Raw genomic sequence first — 27268 nt, forward strand, 5'->3', positions numbered from 1 at the left:
ATTGACCCTGAGAACCACCTAGATATTGATAGTTTATACCTTCCTTCTAGCCCCAGGTTAAGATCCAATTTCTGTTTCCAGGAAGTAGCAGTCTGGGTTAGGTGTCTACCTGGTCCAATCAAATGTGGTCAAGGGGACAAATTCTGATAGAATAAACATGGCTTCCCAGTGCCATCCTCTGTGGCTGGGTGCAATTTTGAAACAATTGTTATACTGACAACTAACTGATGAGTAAATGCCCCAAATTTGTCTACTCTAGAAATAGCAGTGGACACCAAGTCCAAATCTAAGAGGGGCTCTGAACCCCCAGATTCAAACTAGGGGGCAAGGCTTTGGAGGTAAAGAATGGAATATAATTTAGTGATTAAGTACATTGACTTTGGAGTCAAATTAGTTATTACATCCTAATTCTGCCATGAACTAGGTATTTTAATCTTGGACAAATTATTCAATCTCTTCAGGCCTCAGTTTCCTCACCTATAAAATGGCAAAAATAATAGCTAATCTCATTGGGTGGCTGTAGATATTAAGTGAGATTAGGGGCGCCTGGGTGGCTCAGTCGGTTGAGTGACCAACTTCGGCTCAGGTCATGATCTCACAATTTGTGAGTTCAAGCCCCATGTCAGCCTCTGTGCTGATGGCTTGGAGCCTGGATCCTGCTTCGGATTCTGTGTCTCCCTCTCTCTCTGCCCCTAACCCACTCACATTCTGTCTCTGTCTCTCTCAAAAATAAATAAAACATTAAAAAATAATAAGTGAGATTATATATCATGCTTCCTAACTCCTAACAAGCATTTGATAAATATCAACTGTCATTATTTTTTTATTTTAAATTTTTTTTAACATTTATTTATTTTTGAGAGACAGAGAGAGACAGAGCATGAGCAGGGGAGGGGCAGAGAGAGAGAGAAAGAGAGAGAGAGAGAGAAGGAGACAGAATCTGAAGCAGGCTGCAGGCTCTGAGCAAGCTGTCAGCACAGAGCCTGATTAGGGGCTCAATCCCACAAATTGTGAGATCACGACCTGAGCGAAGTTGGATGCTCAACCGACTGAGCCACCCAGGTGCCCCTCAACTGTCATTATTAATATGATTACATCATCATTACCAATATGAAGAAGTAAGTCTGTCACCATGTAAAGAAAGGCAGTGGGTTTGACATAATACACATACATCTCAGCCATACCTTGTTTGTGTGTGTGTGTGTGTGTGTGTGTGTGTATACACACACACATATATATGGGTGTGTGTATATATATATATATATATATATATATATATATACACATATATATGGAAAATATAAGACAAAATATAGGATATATATATATTACTCCATATAAATATAGGATAATAGAATATATAGGATAAGATATATTAGTATATTTAGGATAACAAAAACATAATCTTCCTGTAAATCTAATCTTCCTGTAACACCTTGAGTGTCGGGGCATTGCTTGTCACCATGTCTCTGCAAGCACCTGCAAGGTTGTACACGGCTCTCTAGAACTGTCAGCCTTGTCACATACGGGCATGAGGCGAAAAGGCTCTGGAAAAATAGTCCTTTTGTTTAAAATAGAAACATAGAAGGAAGCCAAATTAACACACAAATTACTGAATATCCTGTTATTGGGGAGGGGGGGCAGGGGGGGAGCCCCTTCATTTCTAAAATGAAGAGAGTAATTGCTGGTACCAAAATTCATGTTTCCTTTTGGGTGAAATTCTCCAGCCAAGCTTGGCGTTAACCAAGTCGGCAATTTCACTTCATCATTACTTCACAAAAGACTTCCAAAATCACTGCGACAGACAGGCAAAATAAAAATGTTAAATACATCCTGGCTGGGAGGGGACTGAAGCCTCCACACTCAATCAAAGGTTTACAATAATAGGATTCATAAAAAAAAAAAAAAAAAAGAAAGACAGATGGGATTAGAAAATGTTGCAGTGAAGACTCTGGAATGAGATGAGATCACAGCACCAGCCTGTCTTTTGTGGACCTGCACAATGATCCCCGAGCCAGACTGGATTAGGAAACCTCGCGACTAGGGGTTCAGAGAGAGGCTTCCGGTTCCCGGCACTTTGGGGGAAAGAAGGCTGAAACGATGCATCAGATTTACAGCTGCAGTGATGAAAATATAGAAGTTTTCACCACCGTGATCCCTTCCAAGGGTGAGTAAAATTGCCCTTGACTGTTTCCTTAGCGGCACCTTATGCCGGAGGGTAAGGACAATCACGTGCCGTTTTACTAAGGTTTTCCTCGGATCTCTCAGAGGGTTTGATGGGCTCTCTGTTTTGATGGTATTGTTGTTGTTGTTTAAAATAAGGTACATGGATAAACATTAATCACTGAGAAACAATTGATCAAGGGGGTGGGGTGGGAATGAGGGCAGTTAAATACTCCCAGTTTCACTTAATTGAACACTGGCAACCCAATACGCCACCGAATGAAAGTAACAGCAAGCCATTGTTTTAGGAAAGAGATGAAAACAAAATTCCCAGGGCAGCCAGAGAGATTCTTTCATGTTCTCCAATGAGCAAGTGGATTTTGAAATGAGAACCAGCTGGCTCAAAAGTATGATTCCGAGCTATGCTGTGAAATGTGAGGGGAAATACTCCCAGCAGTGGCCTAAAGTCTAATAAAGTGGTCAAATAGTACCCTGACCCAGGGCTGGCCTCTAACACAGATCCCAGGGCCATGCTCCCAAACTTCACCTCGAGCTAGCACTGCCAAAAAGTGTGACTCTGTAAGCCCTTGTGCTCCATGGTGAATGGTGTCAAGTCCCAGGAAGGGCTTTGTGTTCGAACTCAGAGGACAGCAGGTGTCTGGTTACTGGACAGTTCCCCCGTCCATCCCCTCCAAAGCTCAGCCCTCTCTCCTGCTCCCTCTGTCCCTCCCTGCAGCCCCTGCCTTGCTGGGAGAGCCTGGGACTCTGGCTTAGCCCTGGTTTCATTGTCAGACTTGAATGAAGGGGGCTGGATGTTTGCTGGTGTTGTGACCCCCTGTTCAAACAATTCCTTTCTTCTTCCCGTGTCAGCCACTGACAGGGCCACTGCTCAGGGGGGGAAGGGAGAGACTCAGCCTGGTCACAAAGAGACAGCCAGCAGAACATAAATAAAGCTTTTGACATCTATTGCCACATACAGAGAGAGAAAAAAGAGCTAGGAGTCTGCCCACGTGCAGGAGTTGGAACTCTAGAGACTCTGAAAAGTACCTGAAAGGCAAAGCCTACCCTCTGACCCGGCAGTTGCACTGCTGGATACTTTTATCATGGACGTTCACAGTGGCATTGATTCTAGGAGAGCAAAACTGAAAATAAATGTCCTTGAGGAGGAGAGGGGTAAAATGTGGTATCATCATACTATGGAATATTCCACAGTTGTCAACAGGGATGAACTAGATCTATGTGTATACACAGATCTCAAAAGCATAATGTTGAGTGAAAAAAAAAAGCAGGCTGAAAAATTTTATATGTATGATAACAGTTACTACATCTGGAAATAAAAAACAACACTATACATTATTTATGGATATATATCCAGAGAAAGTATGAAAACATAGGCTGGAAAGATGCAGATAAAATTAGTGATCTTATTAGCCCTGGGGAGGGACAGAAGCAGAATTGGGGGAGAGTAGAAAGGGAATCTAAACTTGCCTAATTTTTTTATTTCTTTTACACGAAAAAACAAATTGGAAACAAATATGAAAATGTTAAAATGCCAATTTTCTGTACTTTTTTCCCATTTAACAATTTTTAAAGGGAGAAAAAAGAGCCCAACGGTCCTTTTTAATTAAAAACTTATTCAACAATTCAAGAGCAATGTCACACTTCACCTGAATAAAATAATTTAAAATAGGGCCTCTGATCCCATTTGCTTAGCATAGTGGTCAAGAGACAACTGCCACTTCCGCACTGTGTGACCCTGGTCAGGCTACTTCACCTCTCTGGGTCTGAGTTTCCACTTTTGTAAAAGGGAGAGCTAGAATTTATCTCCCAGGGTTATTATGGAGGGAAAACTGAAATACAGATAAAATATATAATGCATCTAAAACAGCATGTAGTAAGCACCATTAAATATATCACTTACAAAATGATTTCTATTTTCATTCCATATTTAGAGCAATGAATATTCAGTCAAAGATAAATGTTTAATCCTATATTCCTTTCTTGCCATTTTCATTCATGACCATCTCCTGGTGATAAACCAAATATTCATTAGTATTCATGGACATGTCACTGCTCAGGAAGTTCTCTAGAAAAGGAGTATTTGCAGTTTTACATTGAACCATAAATGGAAGAAGTTCACCTCTTTTATTTGTTTTTTATTTTTTGCCTCATCTTGCCTTCTCCAAAGCTATCAAGCAGAGGGCTTTCAGTGAGAGAAGACTGTGCTAGGTCTTCTTAAGTCACTGCTTATAGGAGAGATTGGTAACTCTTCATTATGTCCCCACATTCTTTAACAGCAGAAATAGAAGTTGGCTTAATTTTATCTAACAAGTGTTACAGTCCTCCCTGGTATGCCCTTTTCCAAATGCTATCGTTTAGCATGACTAAAATGACCAAAACCGTTTCTGAGCACAGCTTCAGCAGCATGGGCAGTGTGGCCAGTGGTTAAAAGTATAGGGCCTTGTTCCACAATCAGCTGTGCGGCCCCTAACCTTCAATATCCACACCAATAAAACGTAGTTAATAAAGAATACCTAGCTCACAGAGTTGCTAGAAGAGTGAATGAGATAAGGCAAATTAGCCATCAGCTGGTAAAGCTCAATGTGAGCTATTATTACATTTATGTTATTGTATTATATCCTCCTGTCCAGCACACACATACATACATATATTGGGTTCAGCTTAAAGGCATGGGATCAAGTCTATGACTGAGAATAAGTGTGGATTTTTACTTTCTGGAGAGAAAGAACCTTACTTGAAGGGAAAGATTTCATAGACAAAATTCACAGTAAATACCAAAGATAAAAGCTGTGGTTTTACCAAGAAGTTATACCAGAAGTTATTTCCTGAGCAACACACTAAAGTGGGTTTAATTCTAGGGTGAATAATACCACAGCATTCAAAATAATTCTTCTGAGGATAAACAGCAATGGGGAGGCATTCGTGAGGGGAGTCAGGGGACAGTAGGAAGAAATGGAGAAAACTCCAGAAAGAGAAATCCTGAAGGAATGCTAACTTAGAAGTTATCACCTATTCTTTCCACCTGCCTTCAGTTTGCAGAGATAGAAGAAAGAAAATCGTAATAACCACTAATTCCTGAGAACTTTCTCTTTGCCGGGCACTGGACCAAGGGCGTTATAAAAATTAGTTTATTTAATACCTGTCACAGCCCTCTGAGATGGTTGCTATTAATTACCCTGTCTTACAGATGAGGAGAGTAAGGTGTGGAAAGGATGGGTAATTTGCCCAAGTCACGTAATTGGCAAAGGGTCCTGTTCCAATTCATCCTCATGTGAAAGGAATCGGGAACCCTGGCTATAAACCAGCACACCGTACTCCAGGTTTCATGGCTGTAGGTGCTCTGCAGAAAATACCACCAGCCAGCACTCCTCTGATCACTTATCTGATAGGTGACAAGAAGTCATCTCAGTTCTAGGCAGGGCAGTGACATGGAAGATTTCAGTTCCAAGTATATCATTTTAGCAGCAATATGGAAAACAGATGTCTGAGTATCTCCATTTCAACAAAGTACACACCTTTTCCCACCAACTAACATGTTTTAATGGTTGATTTTTTAAGCTTTTTACTGTAGTGATAAAACATACATAATATAATATTTACCATTTAGCCATTTATAAGTATACAGTTCTGTGGCACAAAGTACATTCACATTGTTGTGCAGCCATCACCACTATCCATTTCCAGAACTCTTCATCATCCCTGTACCTGTTAAATAACAACCCACATTCCTTTCTTCCCCAACCCCTTCGTAACCTCTATTCTACTTTCTGTCTCTGAATTTAACTACTCTAGGTATCTCACATAAATGGACTCATACAATATTTGTCCTTTTGTGTCTGGCTTATTTCACTTAGCTTAATGTTTTTAAGGTTCATCCATGTTACAATATGTATCAGAATTTTACTTCTTTTTAAGGCTGAATAATACTCCATTGTATGTATATACCACATTCTGTTTACCCATTCATCTGTTACTGGACATTTGGGCTGTTTCCACCTTTTGGCTATTGTGAGTAATGCTGCTATGAATTTTAGTAACACCTAAAATTGTAATCACACCCCATTCTCCCCACTTGCCCCTCCCCACTCTAGGTGCAAACCCTCTCTGAGGCTACATCAGCCTCACCAGTGTTCTCTAAAACTATCCCTTTCTCTCTCTTTGCAGTGTCCAGTCCAGCCAGAAGAAGAGTCAAAAGTTCTCAACACCTCTTGACCAAGAATGTAAGGACAACTTCAGTTTTGATCCCTTTTGTTGGTTTTCAGTTCAAAAGCAGCATATAGCTTCTTCATTCCCTCTGCCCTGCTCTCAATAACCATGAAGTTTTTCTCTATCGCATGCTGCTGTTCTGTATTTCCTGTCCTCCACTTCACCAAAATGATTGACAAATGTCAACTAGGCAGCAAACAGCCCCGTATTGGACTCCACCACCCCAATTCTGCCATTTTCCCCAGACACATAGAGTAAATCTTACTCTCTTAAAAAATTGTTGTTCTTATTTAAAGAGAGTCCAAGATGTGAGTATAGCATCCCTGACCTAAGTGTTCTTCTATTGTTGGCAATTGGCTATGTTCCATTTTTTCACTATTATAAATAGCACTGCAATTAATTTGTAGTAAATATTATTCTTTTGGATTAATTCCTTGGTGAATTAACAAGTAAAAGGATAAGAATAGTTTCATTTATCCATCCATCCATCCCATATTTGCATTCCTACTATGTGTAAGAGACACTGCTAGATGTGGAGAATAGTGATTTTTTTAAAAAATGATTTCTGCTTTCAGTTTTGTCACATATTACCAGGAATTCTGAATGGCTGCCAGGCTTCCAGCAATGCTTTTCCATTTACCTCCAACCTCACTAACATCAACTTTCATTTTTTTTGTATTATCTTTTGCTATTCTAATAAGCATATACATTACCTTAAAATTAGTTTACATGTCATTAAAGCCAAATGGTGCTGTAAATTTCTCATTTTACTTACAGATTTCTTTATACAAAAATTGTCAATACATCTTTGTACTTTCATTGAAAAGGTTGAACTGCTGATTGTTTCCCCTCAGTTATGCTGGAGTTTCTATTTCTATCACAATTTTTCATAGAACACCATTTTGATCTTCTAAGTATCTCAATTTTTTAAAGCCTCTTCTCCATTAAAAAGAATTTTGGGAGGGGCACCTGGGTGGCTCAGTTGGTTGAGTGTCCGACTTCGGCTCAGGTTATGATCTCACAGTTTGTGAGTTTGAGCCCCACATCGGGCTCACTGCTGTCAGTGCAGAGTCTGCTTCATATCCTCTGACCCCCTCTCTTTCTGCCACTGCTCATGCTTTCTCTCTCAAAAATGAACATTAAAAAAAAAAAAAAAAGAATTTTTTTTAAGTGTCCTGGGAATGAGATGGGGTTTTAGTTATTGTTTTATAAACATTACTTTTTTAATTCCCAAAGTAATATGTGCCCATTATAAAATTTCAAATAATATGAACATATAAAGTATAATATCAGAAAATTCTAAAAAGCTGTAGAACAGAACAGTTAGTTATACAGACTTTGAGTCAAATTGCCTGGGCTTAAATTCCAGTCCTATCCATTTCTAGCTAGGTAACCTTGAGCAAGTTGCCCACCATACTGGACTCAATTTGAATGCTAAAGAGCATTCAAATGGGAATAATAGGAGCACACATCTCAAGAACCATTGGAAGGAGCAAATGACTTAATACATGTAAAGTGCTTAGCCCAGAACCTGTGACACATTAAGCATTCAATTAATATTGGCACTCTCTTTTTAAACTTTTTTTTTTAATGTTTATTTATTTATTTAGAGAGAGAAAGGGCATGAGTGGGGAAGGGGCAGAGAAAGAGAGAGGGAGGGAGAGAATTCCAAGCAGTCTCGATGCTGCGAGCACAGAGCCCAACTCAGGGCTTGATCTCAAGAACCTCAAGATCATGACCTGAGCCGAAATCAAGTGTCAGACATTTAACCGACTAAGCTACCCAAGGACCCCAGAGTTGGCACTTTTTAAGTGAAAATTTCCCATATACTAGCATATCATTATTGTGCTTCATTGTTCAATAACATACTGTTGTGCAATTTGCTTTTTTCACTAAACAATAAATCTTTAATATCTTTACATGCCAATTAATACATATAGATTTACCTCTTCCTTATGAAGACTGCATACCATACCATTATATGAATGTACTATATAATTTTCTACCCAAATCAAATCTGAAGTCTTCTAGATTATTTAACCAAATTACCAACAAATGGTAATTTTTCTCTCTACTAAAACAATGCCACAAGCAATATCTTTGAACGTATCTTTCATGCTCTTATGCAAATATTTTTCAGGATAAATTCATAGATATGAAAACGCTGGGTCATCACATCAACACATTGTACTCCTTAAACTTACATAATGTTATATATCAATTATATCCAATTTTAAATAAGAAAATGCTAAAAGGAAATGAACATTGAAGAAAATGTATAGTCATTGCCAAATTCTTAGCAACTGTTTTCAAGTACTCTTACCAGAATACCCAAGTCAATACTGTATGTCACAATGTTTTTAATCTTTGACAATCTGATAGGTGAAAATATCTTGTTTTAATTTGCATTTCTTTAATTATTAATATCATTCTTCATATTTTCAGGTATTTGAATATTTTTTCTCTATAGATTCCTAATTCATGTCTTCTGCCCATTTTTCTGTTGTATGTCTTTCTAAAATGACTTTTAAGAATATTTTATATATTAAGAAAGAAAAGCACTTTTAAAATTTTTTAGTTTTTTTTAATTTTATATTTGAGAGAGAGAGACAGAGAGACAAAGCCCAAGTGGGGAAGGGGCAGAGAGGGAGACACAGAATCTGAAGCAGGCTCCTGGCTCTGAGCTGTCAGCACAGAGCCTGATGCAGGGCTCAAACTCACAAACCACGAGATCATAACCTGAGCCAAAGTCTGATGCTTAACCAACTGAGCCACCCAGGTTCTCCAAAAAGGGCTTTTAATGGATGGAAAATTTCTTTGTGGTAGGGCAAGAGATTCTTACCTTTTTCCTGGTCCTTGAAAACTTGAGCCCACAGTCTCAAAGAAAAATGCTCCTGACTTTCAAGGAGTAGTGAATGTTACCAAAAATGGAAAGGGAAATCGTTGTCTGCAGGTAATTTAGAATTTAAGAAAAGTTTCACAACACACTTTTCGCTCAAGGGGCATCTGGATTTGAAGGAGACACAAATCATTCAAGAATCAGAGCAGATCTCTTGGGAATTGGGAATCTTTGGTTCTCAACCAAATTCTTGCTTTGAATTTCTAACCTTAAACAATGTCCCTGTCTGAATCTCTCCTAATACCAATACCTACTGGCTTTATAATGATAGAACAGTATTTGCAAAAGCTTTTAAAATGGAAACTAAATCATTATGCTTTCCAATAGTTAAGATTTAGAACCTAAATAAAGGAGACAACTCTTAGTAGTGATGATGAAGCCACACAGGCCTAAGATACACAAAAGAACCAAAACATGGGGCACAGTCTCCTGGAATATCCAATTGACTTCAACCGGGCACTGTAGAACCAGGCTCTCAGGTTTCTTGGGAGTGGAAATTTTTGAGAAAGACTGTTATGTTTATGGTTTACGACTTTCCCTCTCCAAAATATTTTTACTCAGAGAAAAAAATGACTCAATTATACGAATACATATTAAAATTTGCTTTCGATTAAAAAAATAAAATCAGAAGCTAGGGTCTTGCTTTCAACTATGCAATCTTCTGGGTGAGACAACTTAATAAGACCCTCTGGCCTTTGATCTCTTCTCTAAATTTCTCACTTCCCCTAACAGCCTGACTCATCCTTTGCTTGCAAAACTTAGCCTAGCTGTACAGAACATTCAAATTAGAAAAGACAAGAAAGGTTTTAGTCTACCTAAGATGAGGAAAGTGAGTCTTAAAGAAAGAACTGTTGGATTTTTTGTTTCTTCATCCAACTGGCTCTTGGCTTCCCTTTGAGTTCCCAAGAAAAACAGTATTTTGCAACTGCTCAAACCTACCAATGTCTATGACTTTCTTTGTCCTGAAATTCTTATTTGTATCTATTCCCACTCCTTGGGCTACCATGTGGAGTCAGGTTCCTTCCTTTACAAATATCTCTCCTCTCTAAGCCATCCTTAGTGCCACAGCATCACTAAGGTATGGTCAGTTAGGCCTCCCAGTACAATGGAGCCACTGCCACTGATTGCCAGCCCCAAGATAATGAGCAGCATAAGTACCACCACCAGGAAAGATGGAGAAACAAAATGTGTAAATGTCACATTCTTCCCAGATTTCAACCTTGCCGGGGAGAAATTGGTCTAGAAATCTACTGATTTTTCAAAATGCACTGAGCAATCAATTGTACTTGAAATTTCTTATCTGGATGTAGGCATTTCTACAGGTTTTACAAAAAGCATTCACTTAGAAGTCATGAAATCATGGCTCTCATCCTTGGCTCTGCCCCTTATAGCTCTGTGACTTTGAAGACACATGACCTCTCTTGGCCTCAGCCTCCCTATGTATAAAATTAGGGAGTTGGCTAGAACATTGCTATGGATCCCATCAGCCCTAAATCATGATGATTCTCCATCACTTAGGTCTCACTATCTTTCCCATGCCCCACCAGCCCCCTAGACTTCAAACAGAAGTGTGAATCAAGGATGTCAGTAGATGGAATCCTGAGGCTTCGGTATTAGCCCATGCCTTCTGTTCTTCCAATCTCTGACCCAAGACCAGCAGGGGATCATCAGCATACTGCACTAGTACATTCCCCTACTTTCAGAAGGCAGTTTGCTAACTAGGAAAGGAAAATCCAACATTTAACCTGGTCTCCCCCTTCCCTCTCCTCATTCCCCGGTCTTACCCCTGTACTCAGGGTGCTAAAGAGCCTGCTCTCAGATCATTTTTTTCTAAGACCAGCAGCAATAGCAAGTTCAAACTGTGCCCTACAGACCAGAAAATAACCCAGGCTTTCAGAAGGCCACAGCCATTGGCATCCTTTGGGGACTGTAGAAGATACCCGGAAGAGGCACTTGGCCCTAAGTCATGGCCTGGGAAGTAACCAGCCTCATCCCCATCCCCAGGAAACCTCCTGCATCCAGCAGAGGGCTGAGCAGCTAATGCCTCTATCCTTCCCAGTTCTCTTCTTCCACCCCACAGTGCAGAGAAGGGACTGCGGAGGTGGTTTCTTGTTCCTGAAAGGGAACATTTGCTTCCCTTTCAGAGGAGGAAATGTTGGGTTTCCCCCATGGACTCCTCAGGCTCTCATTACCTGCCTTACTTTCTCCTTGTACAAAGTAGATCTGAAAACATACCAGTTTTCACTCCTCCTCACTTAGAAGAATGCTGACAGAATGAAAATAAAACCAGAAACACCACGGACAGCTGAGAGCCCTGTGTCAGTAATGAGGTTCAGGTCTCTCCTGTTCAACCTGGAGGTTCATGCTCCAGAGGAAGGCCTTTAGGCCAAAGATTACGTGTCCGGGGGAATGGAGCTCTGAACAACCATTAATCCAGAAAATTCCAGTATTCTGGGGCAACGTCATGGCTAAGTACAGTGCCAAGGGTAAGGAAGGTAAGGGGAGAGCAGAGGGGACTGTTAGTGCAGGGTGGTCAGTGCTGGACACCCACTGCTGTGCTTCATAGTCCCCAGTGTGCTGGTGCAAGGTGGACCCGTGCTGCCCCAGCTCAATGGAAACACCACCTTCTAATCATACTGCGATTTATAAATGTATCAAATCAACACATTGTATACCTTAGGTACAATGGGAGGAAAAAGGAATAAATATTTTAAATTATTGGGGGGGGGGGGGGCGGGGAGAGGGAGGGACCACCTTCTGCAGTGCCGAGAGGAGAAAAAGGACTAATCCTACATGCTCCTCAATTACCAGCTTTCTCCAAAGGCACAGAATGAATGAGTCTGGGCCCTAAAATGGGTTTGAGAAGAGTTAATTTCCTAATCCAGATAAGACCAAATTTGGGATATATTAATTTTCTAAGCAAAGGACTATTTGTGGTAAACTGAAGCAAAGAGTGACAGCTTCTCCCATTTTACTCTTTGGGAGATATGAACTGCTTTCTGATTCTGTAGATAAATATGTGGCACAAAGAGACAGCGCAAGCCATGCTAATAGAATCTCTACAAATGACAGGCATTTACCATGCCCCAATACAGCAAGGACACACAAGAATATCGATCTCTTTTTCACATAACCACAAAGTGTCAAAAGTCAGGTGTGAACTCCAGTCTGCATGACCCCAAATGGAGTTCCCTTCTTCATCACTGACAATCTGAGAGGAGAAAACAAACAAAAAAACAAAACAAAACAAAGAACTTTGTTTTCAGTTGCATTTAATTATTATTCAACACCTTTTCATGTTTAGCATTTGTATTTCTATGGTCAATTGCCAGTTCATGTTTTTTGCCCCATTTTTCTGTTGTTTTCTTCCTCTTTATTGATTTGTAAGAGTTCTACATACATGGGATAATTCCTCCTCATATGTAACAAATGTTGTATTGAGCCATATTCAATTCTAGTGTTTGTTGTTTTGTTTTGAACATGTATCTTTATCTGTCTGGTATTTACTTTAGTATGAGAAGTGTGAACACAGATTCATTTCCTCCAGTGACCTGACATTTATTCTAACACTATTTATTAAAAATCCAATTTTTCTCCACTAAATTGAATTATAACCCTATTAAATATTTATAAATTTAGTCTTATTTGCTTCAGCATCCTCCAAAAGCAGCACAGTTGTTCTGTATGGACAACTGAGGGGGATCTATCACAGGTCAGACTACGGGGCTGAGGTGGGTCCACTTAATTCACAGATGCCCCCAGTGCCCAGGATCTGGCACAGAACATGCCCTCACAGGATATCTGCTGAAGGAGCAAGAGAATGAGTGTATGCTAACCTCAGAGAAGCCATGGTGTACTACTGGAGATAACTAACCAGCTTCAAAGAAGTGAAGAAATTCAGAATGAATGACCCCAATGTCCTAGATATGTATAATACTATGAAGGGTATGAGCCAAGAACTGCTAAGGTTCCCTTCATCACTCCTGGTAATTAAGATAAAATACAGTATTGTCTCAACTTTTTACATTTAAATTATTCCAGTGATTTAAGTATGTTTGTTATAACTTTTAAGGCCCATTTTGGTGGGTCCTGATGAAAGGGGTGTTTCTTTTTAATGTACTTCCCAAGATAACTATTCAGCAGGTGATCATTACTGAAAACACCTTAGCTCCTAGCATTCTGTCTGGCTTTCTGGAGTTTCCACTTAGTGAAGCACACACAGTGGAACTTCATCTCCCAGCTCCACCTGACACAGGCCTTCTGCAAGGAGGGGAAACGCGAGCACGGGGGCTGTGCCTGCTCCATCTTGCCAGCAGCTTCTTTCTTTTTAAAACTTCAGAATCAGTTGGGCTCCGAGTCCTCTCCCTAGCTCTTCCCTCTGCTAGAGCATTCAGAAAACTGTCCTCTGGGGCGCCTGGGTGGCTCAGTCGGTTAAGCGTCCGACTTCAGCTCAGGTCACGACTCGCGGTCCGTGAGTTCGAGCCCCGCGTCGGGCTTTGGGCTGATGGCTCAGAGCCTGGAGCCTGCTTCTGATTCTGTGTCTCCCTCTCTCTCTGCCCCTTCCCCGTTCATGCTCTGTCTCTCTCTGTCTCAAAAATAAATAAACGTTAAATTAAAAAAAAAAAAAAAAAAAGAAGAAGAAAACTGTCCTCTGTGTGAACAAGGGTGTCTGCCTAGCTCAAAGACTGGAAGACCCTCATTTCCAGAACTGTTCTCATTTCAAATAGCCTGTTCTGTTACCAAACCAGGTGATGGCTCAGGCTCCTGACTCTGTGAAGGGCTGCTGGTGAGGAACCCCCAGAACCTTCATTTTCCTACACCATGGCACCATTTGGCACGCTGAAATTGAATAAAACAGTTGACTGTTGGAGGCCAGTTTACCCAAGTTCTCTCACTGCTGGTAGCATTCGCTGGAGTAAGGAAGACTCCAGTAATTCACTGTTGGCACAAAGTGCATCTGAAGATCGGAGGAGAGGAACAAGCTGACTGTCCTTCCTCCTCCCGGCAGGTGGTGATCGAGTCAGACCTCTACACTCCCAGGCCCCTGGAGCTGCTGCCACATCGCAGCGACCGCCGCGACGGCGAGGGCCGCAGGTCGGGCAGGCTCCACGGTGCTCGGCAGCAGGGACCCCACCTTGCCAAGGCCCCAGCCAGACCCGGTATGTGCGTCCTGGATCGAGTCCCTGGAATCTCCCTGGGGGGCAACGACGCGCTTAGACCAGCAGCCACAGTGTCTGTGGCCTGGCTTGCATTTTGTCCAATAACCTCACGATTCTCCCTGGCGTCCTCCATCACGCCAGGTGAGCGCAGCACCTGTGGCGTGGGGCGTGCGCTTCCCCCACTCCCCCCCCCCCCCCCCCCACCCGCCGCCGCTGGGGCTGGCGCGTTACGTTCCTGCTCTGAATGCACCCGCTCTCGGGCCCCACCTACAGCTGCAACACAAAACACCTTCTACCTGAAAAACACTCCTGGCTGTGTGTAATGAGCAAATGCTCTCTTTCATCTACCATCTTGCTCCACAGGAAGTCCTGCTGGATTCAAGAGGAGATGAAAATCATTATGTTTTAGGGACAGAAAACCAGTGTAGACATGACTCATGAAGAAACAGAAGCTTACATTATTTTACAGGCTGTGTGTGTAAATTATACAGTCCTTCATAAACTGCCATCTTAAGATCTCAGAATTGTAAATGTGAATGACTTAGGGCTATTTCAACAATCTCTAAAAAGAATTTAGGGACAAATTTGTTTTGGAAACTGGAAACACTGTAAGTCTTAACCTTAAGCACTATTTTGAAAAATGGCTTCCACCCCAAGCAGTTAAACAGGATTCTGCATCTAGCCCACTGAAGTCTGTGATGGTATTTCACCTTCAATCGCTGGTTTAAGTTATTTATGTTATGTCCACAGCCTAAACTAATTCATAATTTAACTCCAAAAATACACAATAGAAAGTCTGGGATGTCCTTCTCAAGGCTTTTCAGTGTCAGCAATTTTATATAAGAACTGAAATAATACATCATGGAATATGTATCTTTATCCATCCATCTACTCTCTCTGTAGATGCTGGACTGGATCTCTAAGATTTCTTTGATCACTAACACCCTGATCCTGTTTTTATTATCCTACATATAATAACACATAAATCAAGCCATATTCTCTAGCTAAGTGATTACATATACACATATGTAGAGTGAAAGCATTAGGAAAACCACAATCTGCCTTGCAAATTAAGAGGAGATAAATTTTTCTCTGTGTCTATATATAGGAGGGTGGGTGGGTGCATGTGTGTGTAGAAAGAGAAAAAGAGAATATCTTCGCTACAAAATCATAAAATGAATTTACAGCCATGTTTCTCGAATTTTAATGTGCAAAAGAATCACCTGGGAATCTTGTTTTCATGCAGATTTCAATTCAGTAGGACTTAGCAGGGCCCCAGATTTCTAAGAAGCTTCCCCATGATGTTGATGATGTTGGTCTGAAGACAATATATTGATTAGCAAGGATTTAGAGATGGTCTAATGGGTGGTTCTTGAAGTGGGGTCTCCAGAGCAGCAGAATCACCTGGGAACTTGCTGTAAATGCATATTTTAGATCCCACCTAAGACTTACTGAATCAAATTCTGGTTTACAACCCAATAATCTATGATTTAACAAGCCTCCCAAGTGATTCTAAAGCACACTGAAGGTAGAGAACCACTGATCTGCAAGCACCCCATGCCCATTTACAGAAAAGGAAACTGAAACCATAGAAACTGTTTGACTCAAAGTCACACTGCTTATTAGCAATAGAACTGAGAGTAAATCTTAGGTCTTCTAATTTCCTAGCTAATGCCTCTATACCCCCCTCATTTCCACCCCTAGAGAACAATGTCTTCCCAACTGTCTAGTTTTAGGGGCCACTTTCCTTCCTTTTTAAGTAGCCTGTGGAAGCTTAACTGCCCAAGTCAGTCTTTTATTCTGAAAGAAAACAGTAAGTAACGAAATGGAGAGAATCTGCCCAACATGTGACAGTCAGCTCATGCAGGGAATGTGCTAGTCAGGTTTAAAAAAAAAAAAAAAAAAAGATCGAGCTGGGCATAGATTCAATTCCTCCAGCTCCCCCAATCTGATAGACTCCAGAGGGGGTTGGGGGAGACAGCAGGTTTCTGAGTCAAAGCCAGACCCAGTGCTTTCCACGGGAAAGGCTTGGTATTGGCCTTGGGCAATGAGTCTCCCATCCTCCCATCAAAAGGATTTGTGTCTCCAGGAATCTCAGATCTGGGGGCATGCTTCTTTTCTGAGCTACAGAAGGTTCCTGGATGACATAGACTTCTCACATGGGAGAAAGATTCTCTGAGGATCTCGGAAATTGCAGGAACTCTGAAGGAAGACGCCTTCACCATGAGGCCCTGAGCAGGTGAACCTCAAGTGCCTGGAATAGGGACACCCACCTCCTGGGCCCAAGAGAATTGGCTGTCTCTGGAATGTCTCTATCAGGATGTCCTCAGGCACCTGAGAATCAACTTGTTTAAATGGAATGCATCCTCCTCCTTCAAACCGCTCTTCCTTCCTCAAGTAGGATGTTTTCCTTAACATCCCCTTTGTCCTCCCCATCCCTACTCCACCCCCTATGCCACATACTAAATACTGACAATGTCAATTCCTAGATGTCTCATCTCTCCCTCTTGGTACCTACCTCAGGTTACCTGGACTCAGACCCCTTCACCTCTGGTGCCTAGCACCCCACCCTGGCCCTCAGCCACCAGTCCCTCTCCCTATACAAGGCTACCAAAGGGGTCCTTCTAAAGCAGAAAAATCTGCCTCTGCCATCCTTCTGCTTCAGTGTCCTTCCTATCCCCACTGCCCTGCAGACCATGCCCAAGGCCCCCCAGAACCCCTCCTCTGCTGACCTCTCCAGGGCCACCTCCTGTGACACTCCTGTCCCTGCCTGTCCATACAAGCAGCAACCCTGAGCTGTGGGGTGATTCTGTGACTACTTCCTTATATTCAGTTTCCTGGTCCTTCCCTGACCCTGGATTGCCCTCCCTGTCTCTACCTGGCAAACACCTCCCAGAGTCCCTCAGTCAAGCTTCCCCAGCCCTGCAAGACCCCCAAAGCAGTCTGCCATTCCCTAGATCATCCTCACCCGGCTTCCTCTAATTGTTATGTATCTCCAAAGCCTCCATTTCCTCATCTAGAAAGTGGGGACTATTATGATATCTACCTGACAGGGTTATATGGTAAGGATTAAATGAGACAATGTTTATGTGTTTTACACTCCGCACAGTGCCTGACACAGTAAATACTCAAAAATATGAGCTGCTGTTATGCCAGAGCACTGTACGTTATGATGTAATCTTGGGAGTCTTGTAACTTCATTTTATTGGCATTGAAATGTTTTCTTCCTTGGGTTGGGGAGTGTTTTATCTCTATCCGCTATAGTGTGAAGAATGGGGCTTGTTCTGGAATGTCTGCCCAAGGAGAGAATTATATTGAAAGGCAACTTTCCCCCACCTGTTATTGGCTATCTCAGCTCAACAACTTGATTCTCAGAAGCTGCAGACGTCAGGGTAGAGATTATTCAGAAGTAGGTTGGGCCTCGGGAATAAAGGCCTAGCAAGAAGGTTCTCATGTGTCTTCCATAGCCAATGGCTCAGAACTCTGATAAACTCCAACCCTTCCACATTCTGAAGCAGTGCTTCCCAACACAGGCAGGACGTCACTGCTCATTTCCACAGAGGGGTGTCCAGGATCAGCAGGCTGAATAGATCCCAGCTGTAAAGACTTAACCCCTGATAACCTCTTGTGATGTTGCACCCTAGGAGGGAAGGACAAGCTAAGGACACATTCTCTGAGTACCTACTGCACACACAGTATCAAATGCTTCCACACACGTGATCTCATTAGACCTTAGTTTCAGCACCCCCTGGAAGAGTACCAGGGGTGCAGATTACCCACTCAACAGTTGCCCCACTGCCTGACCCTATTGCCTGATTTTGCTGCTTGGTACGAAGGTCTTTAGAAATTCCCAGCTTGTGATCAGTTAGCTAATGAGATCATCGACACAGAACTAGGGGGGGAAGTAGAACACAGAGTTCCACTGACTAATGCCTCCTCTGTTCATCCTTGCAGTGGGGATTTCAGAACCCAAATCATCAAATCTGTGTGGGAATCGAGCATATGGAAAATCTTTGGTAAGTAAAATAAGCCTGGTTAGTTCTATCTGGTGTGCTTCAAACTTCTTGCCCTGCCCTTGGTTCCAGGCCTGAAGATGGTCAGAAGAGCTTCCCTGAGGGTTCTTTGCTCCCCAAGTCTATCATCTTATAGCACACCACTGGATGTTGCTCTCTTTCTTGCCAGAAATTCAGCTTTTAGGCAAACAGAAGATATCACCTAGTGGACATCTCAAACATGGTGGGGAAAGGTGTGGTTTCTATGGTAGGCACATGCCAGGTGGAAATGCCTGACAGATTCCCAGGGGCAGCTGCAGGGGTAATGAGATGTAAGGGTCTTGAACATTGTGAAAATACAAAACACCAGCCATCTTAGGTCAGGACAACTCTGGAGGACATCTGCTCCATGTGAGGTTTTCTGGAAGCAGACTCAGATGTGGGGTATGGGGTATGAGATGTACATTAGGGGTCAATATGTGTGATAGGAGAAGGGAAGTAGGATTGAGCAGAGTCAACTGCTAAACCACCATGCACACCTGATACCTGCTGGTAGGAGCTCCAGGGCAAGTGTTACCCATCCAGATTGTCCTGAGTTGGGCCCAACTGGCCAACCCTTTGTTTCCTCCTTGCTTTGTCATGGTATGTGGGCTGCCCCCATGGAGTGTGGGTTGGGGTCAGCAGGGAGGGCATCCCCTGGGGTGAGAGGCCCTCTGCATCCTAGGCTCACCCAAAGGAGCTGAGAGCCATTTGCTGCCTGCCCCCTAGCAGCTGGGCAGCTTATCTTTCCCTGAAGGGAGATCAGGTGGTGCGTGTCCAGATCTAGCACAGAAGACATCTACATTGTCTTCTGGGCATGAATGTGGGTACTCTGCGTTAGCACAGCAGGAGTGGAATTCAGCTAGAGGTGAGGTCAGCTCAGGCATCCTGGGCTGTGTGAGCATCAGCTCTCCAGATTGATAGATCATTCCATGTGAGGACCAGAAAAGATCCTGGAGATTGTGTGGGCCAGCCCCCTCGTCCTTAAGGAACAAAGTGGGCAGTGAGCACTTCATTCCCAGTCTGAGGAGAAAAATCTAATCTAAATACCTCACTTAGGTCATCCCTGTACTAGGAAAACCCTACAAAGGGTAGGGATGGGACAAGCTGTTTCATCAGGAGCCCCCTGCCCCCACCTAGTACTTAGGAGAAACTGAAGATGGCTGAGCTACCGCCACAGAATGCAGACTGTCAGGCTGCAACAGTTCTAACAGCTGCCCACAGCTCAGCCCAGAAAAGACTAAGGTTAAGGGGTAGGGGATGGCTCACAGTCTTGGATTACCTGCCCCCAGACTCTGGGCTGCAGTCAGACAGTACCCTTGGCAGAGAGGTAACTGCATTTGAGAGGCCAGAATGAGTTGAGACGGGATAGGGTAGTAATGGGGACACAGTTTCAAAGGAGGAGGACAATACTAATGCAGAGAACAAGGAGGCAGGGCAGCATGACTGACCCTTTCCTCTGAGCCTGAGACAGTGCTGCTGGGGTCATGCAGCTCTTAGGAGGCCCCTTATCCCAGGGTGGGTGAAAGAGTGATTCAGAGCTTGCACAGCTAAATCTGATTCAATGCTGCCATGCACTGGAGGAGGACTAAGGACAGTGGAAGAGGAGGGATGTATGTATATATGTTCCCAGGGCTGGGCTGTTGGCCTGATGGGGAGGAGAGCTCCTGAGAGGCCACAAGGTGGCACAGTAACTCTGCCCACACATTTGGCCAGCTCAGGAGAGAAAGGGACTGTGAAATCATGATGTCCTTGACCTGGAATTTCCCAGCAATTCCAGGAATGTGGTGACCCTGAGCTTTCAATGGGGCTGGGGTGAAGGAACAAAGCATAGTGTATACCCATTGACTGAGCAAACTCTGGAGTTAGCCCTGGTTAGGCCCTCAGTTACTTTTCAATTCAATCCATGTTTCTTGAGCACTCACCACCTTCTTTAGGAGGGCTGCAGTGGGCCACCAAAGGGATTAAGTCCCAGACCCTGACACACACCATGCCACGTTTCTGGGGATCAGGAGACTAGACAAGCACATGACACAAGAAGAGAACGGTAGAAAGATAGAATTGGTTAAAAAAAAAAAAAAAAAAAACAACAACAAAAAACAAAGACAGAATTGGTGAAATGCCAAAACATGTCACATAAGTACTCAGAGCTGCAAGGACATGGGACACAAGGGCAGAGAGAAACCATCTTGGGCCACCAGCCTGAGAAAAGACTTCCTGGAAAAAGTGGCCTTGAAGGACAGGCAGAGATGAGGCTCAATCCAGAGAGCAAGGAAAAGCTAAGGGAAGATGCAGAGCTGTGCATGAGCATGAGGACAGACAGGACCAGCCCTTCTGGGACCAGAACCAGATCTGTCACAGTACCCACAGGCATCCCAGAAGCTGGAGCCACATAGATGAGGTGGAGCCCAGTTTTGAGGAGCCTGGAAGTGTGGGCTGCAGAGCTGGCCTAGGTCTGGCCTGCAGCGGGGAGGCCCTGCAAATCCAGCGGGGCTGGGATAAGTGGTGGGTCTGGTTGGAAGGAAGGAGGTCCCGGGTGACAGGATCTGAAGGCTGCAGCAGAGGAAATGGAGAGAATGGCACTGATGTAGGCAGTCTTTCAAAGCAAGAATCTGCAGGATTTGACAACAAAGTAGACACAGGCAACGGGAACATGAGGGGGGACAGGTTCTCAGGTAAGAACTCTCTCAAGTTCTCTGGGTCAGTGGTTCTCAAAGTGGGGTTCTGGGACTAGGAGCACCTAGGAACCTGCTACAAATGCAGATTCTCAGGCCCATATCAGACCTGCTGAATCAGAAACTGGGGTAGGCCCAGCACTGTGTTAACAAGCCCCACAGAGGAGACTTGATGCTTGGCAAAGTGTGAGGACCATTGTCCTAGGTGGTGGATCAATTTAGTCAACTGGCTCCAGTCAGTGCCAGAGTTGGGACCATGGCCACAGCCTCACATTCCCTTCCCCTTCCACACAACCCAGATTCCTCCGGTGGCCCGGATCTCCGTGAAAGCCCCGGCCGCGCTAGAGGCGACAGCCACGGGCTCAGAGAACGGAGCTGTTCTGACAAGAGGGTAAGTGCTGTCTCCCCGCCTGCTGCCTGCAGGGCTCCCCACACAGTCCTGGTCCTGCCACAGAACAGTAACAGGTGGCCTGGTTTACAGAGTCTCAAGATGCTAAAACAAAATCCATGCCAGCTTTAAATTACCTTTTAATGAGGGCGATAATCCTGGGTCTCTGCAGTGTCTTCTCAACTGTTTCCCTAGGATTAAGCTGAAGTGTTTTTGATGGTTTCCACTTCATTAACACCACTCTGTAGACTTAGGGAAGTGTCATTTGGGAGGGTTTTTTGGTTAATTAGATAAATGTAATTACAGGTCATATTCAGAGCCTGCTGGTAGGCACACTGGTCTCAGAAATGCTTCATAAATAAGGTTAAGGGCTCCTGCCCAAAGGTAAAGAGGTACGTAAGAAAAGTTTCTAATCAAGTTTATAACCCCCACGATTTAACTGATCCAGAACCAGCAGCTAGAATAGCAGGAGGGGATAATCCCCCCACCGGGAACTCCCTCACTGCCTTCAGTGTTGCATTAAGATGGCAAGCATGTATGCAAAACTCAAGTCAACATGTACATTTATGCCCCTGCCACTATCCTCCATACTGCACATAGCGGAAAAGTGAGTTAGGGAGTGATGAATGGCGTCTACTCCTTGAGGGAAAAAATTAAAAGTCTGGCTCTGTGAAATGACTGTCCTCCCTACCCACCCCTGGCTTTTCTCTTTAGATCCAGACATCTCAAGAAGATGACTGAAGAGTATCCAACCCTTCCCCAGGGGGCAGAAGCCTCCTTACCGCTGACAGGAAGTGCTTCCTGCGGTGTCCCTAGCATCCTCCGGAAAATGTGGACAAGGCACAAGAAGAAGTCTGAATATGTGGGAGCTACTAACAGCGCCTTTGAGGCTGACTAAAGGTGACCCTCCCTAGGTGCCCTGCGTTGGCCAAAGTTCACCGTACAAGGGAAGAAAACTTCCAGATGGGAACTGAGCCACATTCACCTCTGCTAGTAGCTGGTCCAAACACATCACCGCCCCTTACTAACCGATAGCCCCGGCTTAGGATACAGGCAAGGAACTTCCCTCGAAGGCAAAAGAAAAGTGTGCCTTCTTAGAATCGATAAAGCCATTGGTCTGAAAGTGGCTTTGGGAGGTCATGGAGTTTATATACCTATCTTTAAGCAAACCACACCACAATCAAACTTTCTCAACCTATTTTAAAGACCTCCAAGGAAGGAAGCAGGCAATTCCTCCGTCTTCCTTGTGAGTTGTTCTAATGTGTGTGATTCCTGGTATAAATATAAGAGCTTGATGTTTGAGGCACTTGTGAACACAGTGGTTCTTACTATTCCTCTTATCACATTTATTTCATCTTGACAAAGTACAATTTTTAATGACAAAGCACTATATATTTACTTCTACTTCTAATATCCATTTGACAGTATTGTCAAGATTGGTATTGATCATTTGGCATGATTGCATGAATTCTCTATTCTTTTACATGCAGTTTTTCTATAGAAAAACAGGATTAAAAATTAAATGTTGAATGCTAATGTTTTCTGAAGTGGCATAGTCTAGTGAAATTAATAATACCTTGCATTGGTATAATGATTTTAACTTTTAAAAGTGCTTTCCCATCCAATATCTCTTATCTTCACAAAATCCCTGTTAAAGAAAGCACAATTATTCCCAATCTACAGATGGGGAAGCCAAGGCCTTATGAAGTTATGTGACTGGATATAGTTAGTGGTATTAGATACTAGGTCCTTAAGTCCACCAGACTCCTTACTTTGCTTACTCTAGTAACTGAGGAAGGTTTTGAGGGACAGAAGTATGTCTCTGGGGGCAATGTTTGAAAGAATTTTGATAAAGTTGGAAAAAGTGACTTAAATGAAACACATTATGTAGTAGGTTGAACTAGAAGAAATTGCCGTTTCTCTAGGTCAAAAACAATTGATCATTTATTTCATATGGTTCAACCTAATATATAATATTGTGCTTTCCCTCTCTTAATGGAAATGTTGTCATCAATCCCATCTTTAATATCAATAGACTTACAATGATAATGTGATAATGACAGCTCTCATTTGTTAAATGCCTACCATGCACGAGACGTGACACTGAGCACTTTACATACATCCTCCCTATCTTTCTAACAACTCTAAGTTAGATGGCCTTATCTATCTACTGGATGACAGTTTAAAGCAGTTACATGATTAGTCTGAAGGTGCCTGACCCATATGGGTATCAGGCATCAGTGCCTGTGCTTGTATCCCTTTACACAGAATAGTTCAGAACACAGAGAAGGATCATGGTTAGCAAACAATTTTCGTCTCAAATGCTAAACACAGATGATGGGCAGAGGCTGCCTAGAGTGCTGTGTGGGGAGGAGTCTGAGATGAAGGAGTGTGGTGGTCCATTAGAAATGCCTGCCTGTGGAGGGCATTAGTTGCACATGTCCTGAATATCTGTCATCTGTAGCGTCAACTCTACCCCCAAAAGGCTTGTTTTCTAATTCAGAAGCTTCAATTAATCCAACCCATTTAACAAAATCAGACACTCCATGATGAAATTTAAGTCCAAGACTGGGCTGGAAATTGTCAGGTCTTGGTACAATGAAGAATTTGGCTGCGTTACCAGTCTCAGACTCAACGGTTATTCATAGGCTACTGCTCTGTGGCCACATGTTGCCTTCTGCTGAGTTACCTGTTTCCATGTCTCCAGGTCAACTGTAAGGAGACATGGAAGAATAAAAGGCCTGGGCTTCTGGGCTTTCACCTTGCTGATCCCTGCCCTTCAGCCATTGTTTTAGACTCTCAGCACCCAATCCTCACGTTGGAACATGACTTGAATATTTGGGCATTGAGTTCTCTTTCAGTGAGGGCCTAGTCTCAATGGACTAATAGTCTTGCACAGTATAGATAATGGGGGGGGGGGGGAGGGGTGGTGATTTATGCTGGACCTATCAGAGTATCTATTCTACTATTTATTTTAACTTATTTAATTTATAGCTGATGTTCTCCATTTGTATGTGGCACCTGGAGATTTCTGTAGGATCTAACTTATAAGGAACTAACTTATTTTTAATTTAAATATTTCATGATTAAGTGTTTGCCTGGCATAAAACATCCTAACTGACCAGTTCAAATAAAAATAAAGTATGCTTTGTTTGTGACCTCAATAAACCACCACAAGAGTATGAGGCTCCCTCACAGACTGAGAAGCTTTCACCAAGGGAAAGAATTATGAATCTGGACCTCACTGCTCCTTTACCTAAATGAAAAGGATTGTGAGAAAGAATCCAGAGTGTTCTTTCCATCCTAAGGCAGTGTCTGGTTTTGATATTACAGGCCCTGCCCAACAGTCAACACTAGGGCCATTTCTGACAGGGCTTGGCCTGGCATGACCCATCCTCTCTGGGCTCACCCTCCTCCCTGATCTTGAGCCCTCAGTCCCACCACAAAGTCCAGGGGGGCCAGTGGCCATCCCAGCCTGCTGGTCTCTCTCTCCCCTGAGGCGAGGGAAGAAGAGCCTTTCTCCTCTGTGCCCACCTCACGTTCAGCCTCGCTGGAGACTGCCCCGTGACTCACGTTGCAGCCACTTGCAGGACACTGGGGCCAGCTGCAGACTGCTGTCCAGGATGACGGAGCCCGGAGCCTTCCTGTGCCAGAGGCAACAGGGTTTCCAGGACATTTAGGGTAATAAAATCGCCTCTGTTAGGACCAAGTCCAGTCAAATATTTCAGTTCTTACTTGTGTGCTCTCTGGAAGTCCCCCCACCCCTCCCAACACTTGGGTTGCCTTCAGAGCAGGCAGATGGGCAGTGGGCAGGCAGAGCAGCAGCAGCCAGAGCCCAATTTTAAAAGGAATCATGTGATGTGTTGTCTCTGACTCTAAATTGGCAGAGACCTAGGGACAAGCAAGGAAAAAACACACGAAGATAACTCGCCTAAGGATTCTAATTCTTAGGAATTGCATGTAGTTTTTAATATAAGAAAATGTCAGCCTCTGTTGAGAGGCTGGTGGTGAATGCATTGCCAAAGTGCAGAGGAAGAAAAACTTCATTTTGCAGACAGGCCACGTGCCTAGAAACAAAGTTTTTTATTTTGGGGGTTTTTTGGTCACTTTGGACCTGACACAAGACTCACACCTATTAATATCCTTTGTTGGGAGGGAGCATGTAGTTTGGGGAAAGGCCATGTGCTATCAAGGGAGTGGCAGCAGAAGAAACCTCACATGGGACTTGTTCACTGACAGGACCCGTGTCAACCTGGTTCCTAGCCCCTAGTCAGGATCTGTGGGAAAACCAAGTAGATAGACTCATAGCATTTCACATCATAAGTCCTTCCCACACTCCTGGTGCTCCTAGAGACCTCATGAATCTCGAGTCCTGGGCAGAGCCACTGGAGCACAGGTTGTCATGAGGCTAAACTCTCCTCCCAGGGGGGCAAGCAGCCAGGCCTTTACCTGATACCCTAAGAAACATATGTGCTTTTCCAGGAAGAATGGAGAGGGGAGGAGGAATCTGGACCCCATCTAGCACCTGAAATAGCAGGGCTGGGGGGTGGTACCTAGAATTCTGGGCAAGTGCTGATCAGCATTTCAGACTCCATCCACAGAGGAGCAAATTGAGTTTCCTAATCTTTGACAACCTAGGCCCCAGCAATTCTTCAAAGAGAGGCCCTACTCCAACATGAACCAGGTTTTTGCTCGCATCACAATCCACAGAGCTCAGGATTCTATGCAGCTTAGCAACTGCAGGGAGTGGGGGAGGGGGTGGGGGTGGGCATTCAGGAGTTAATCAGCAGCCCCTGATGAACAAGACACAGCTATTTCTAAAATCAAATGCCACAGCTAATGCTCCAAATGTGATCACATTCTCTGGGTGACAATCTTCCCATATAGGGCAAGAAGCAAAGCCAACAATGTCTCCCATGTCTGCCCACCTCCACCCCCCCTTCATCTTCCCAGCCAGCATCAAAACACACACACACACACACACACACACCTTGTCTTCTGTTGTTTCCCCACAATCTGCTCCTTGACATCTGGGGTTAGAGCCCGTGTGGTGCCCTCTGCCAGCCCAGGGCTCCCATCTCCTCTGTCTCACAAAGAGCCTCCCATCTTGGATACCCCATGCTCTAAACTTACCCAACTGCCAGAAACTCACCAGCTGTGAGAGCTTGAGAAGCTGTTGAACCTCATGGATATCGTTTCCTCAGTCTTTGAAAAGAAAATGTAGTATCTTCCTCCAAATATCCTAGAAAAGACTAAACAAGACAATTGGCACTAATATACAATGGTGCCCCAAGTATGGTGGTACAAGTGTGGAAATATCAGAGCGCTTCCCCACTAGCTGGCAACGGCCAATGCCCAGAGCTCCCCAAGGCGCCACACTTGCCCTGGTTGCCCAGCCCCCCTCCTGGGATTCTTGCAGACCTTCCCCATGGATCAGCAGCTGAGGTGGTGCCTGGTGCTACGGAGGGGGTGACAGAGGCTTCAACACCCACTCCGTGCTCTAGCCGCCGTTTGTTCTCGCTAGTTGTCTGCTCAGGCTATGCCAGTCGCTAAAAATTTATACTTTCTCTTGGAGACTAATAACCTTAAAAATAAAACTTCCGGTTCTTTAACCAGCAAAAAATGCGTTTATTAAGGAATAGCAGAGAACTACAAACTGGGACACGGAAGCTATGCGAACCCCACAAGCAAGTTTAGGGAACAAAGGAAAGGAACGCTCTTTTATA

The 27268-nt window shown here is 43.6% G+C and overlaps 1 protein-coding gene across 1 annotated transcript; it reads left to right on the top strand.

Moving 5' to 3' along the window:
• Positions 1–1635: 1635 nt before the first annotated feature.
• VXN (vexin) lies at positions 1636–24693 on the top strand. The gene is made up of 6 exons (XM_019453193.2): positions 1636–2167; positions 6349–6404; positions 14298–14448; positions 18403–18464; positions 21454–21545; positions 22257–24693. The coding sequence occupies exons 1-6, from the start codon at positions 2101–2103 to the stop codon at positions 22438–22440; spliced, it is 612 nt and encodes a 203-aa protein (XP_019308738.1). The 5' UTR covers positions 1636–2100; the 3' UTR covers positions 22441–24693.
• Positions 24694–27268: the final 2575 nt, after the last annotated feature.

The sequence above is a fragment of the Panthera pardus genome, unplaced genomic scaffold (assembly GCF_024362965.1).
Source record: "Panthera pardus isolate Hobbes unplaced genomic scaffold, ASM2436296v1 HiC_scaffold_7, whole genome shotgun sequence".
In the NCBI taxonomy this organism is placed as follows: domain Eukaryota; kingdom Metazoa; phylum Chordata; class Mammalia; order Carnivora; family Felidae; genus Panthera; species Panthera pardus.

What these genes read in the sequence shown, in the direction of transcription:
- VXN (XM_019453193.2), top strand. Translation starts at nt 2,101, where the DNA reads ATGCATCAGATTTACAGCTGCAGTGATGAAAATATAGAAGTTTTCACC. An exon ending in CAAGGCCCCAGCCAGACCCG is followed by an intron (nt 14,449 to 18,402) that starts GTATGTGCGTCC and finishes TCATCCTTGCAG; the next exon opens with TGGGGATTTCAGAACCCAAA. An exon ending in GAGCATATGGAAAATCTTTG is followed by an intron (nt 18,465 to 21,453) that starts GTAAGTAAAATA and finishes CACACAACCCAG; the next exon opens with ATTCCTCCGGTGGCCCGGAT.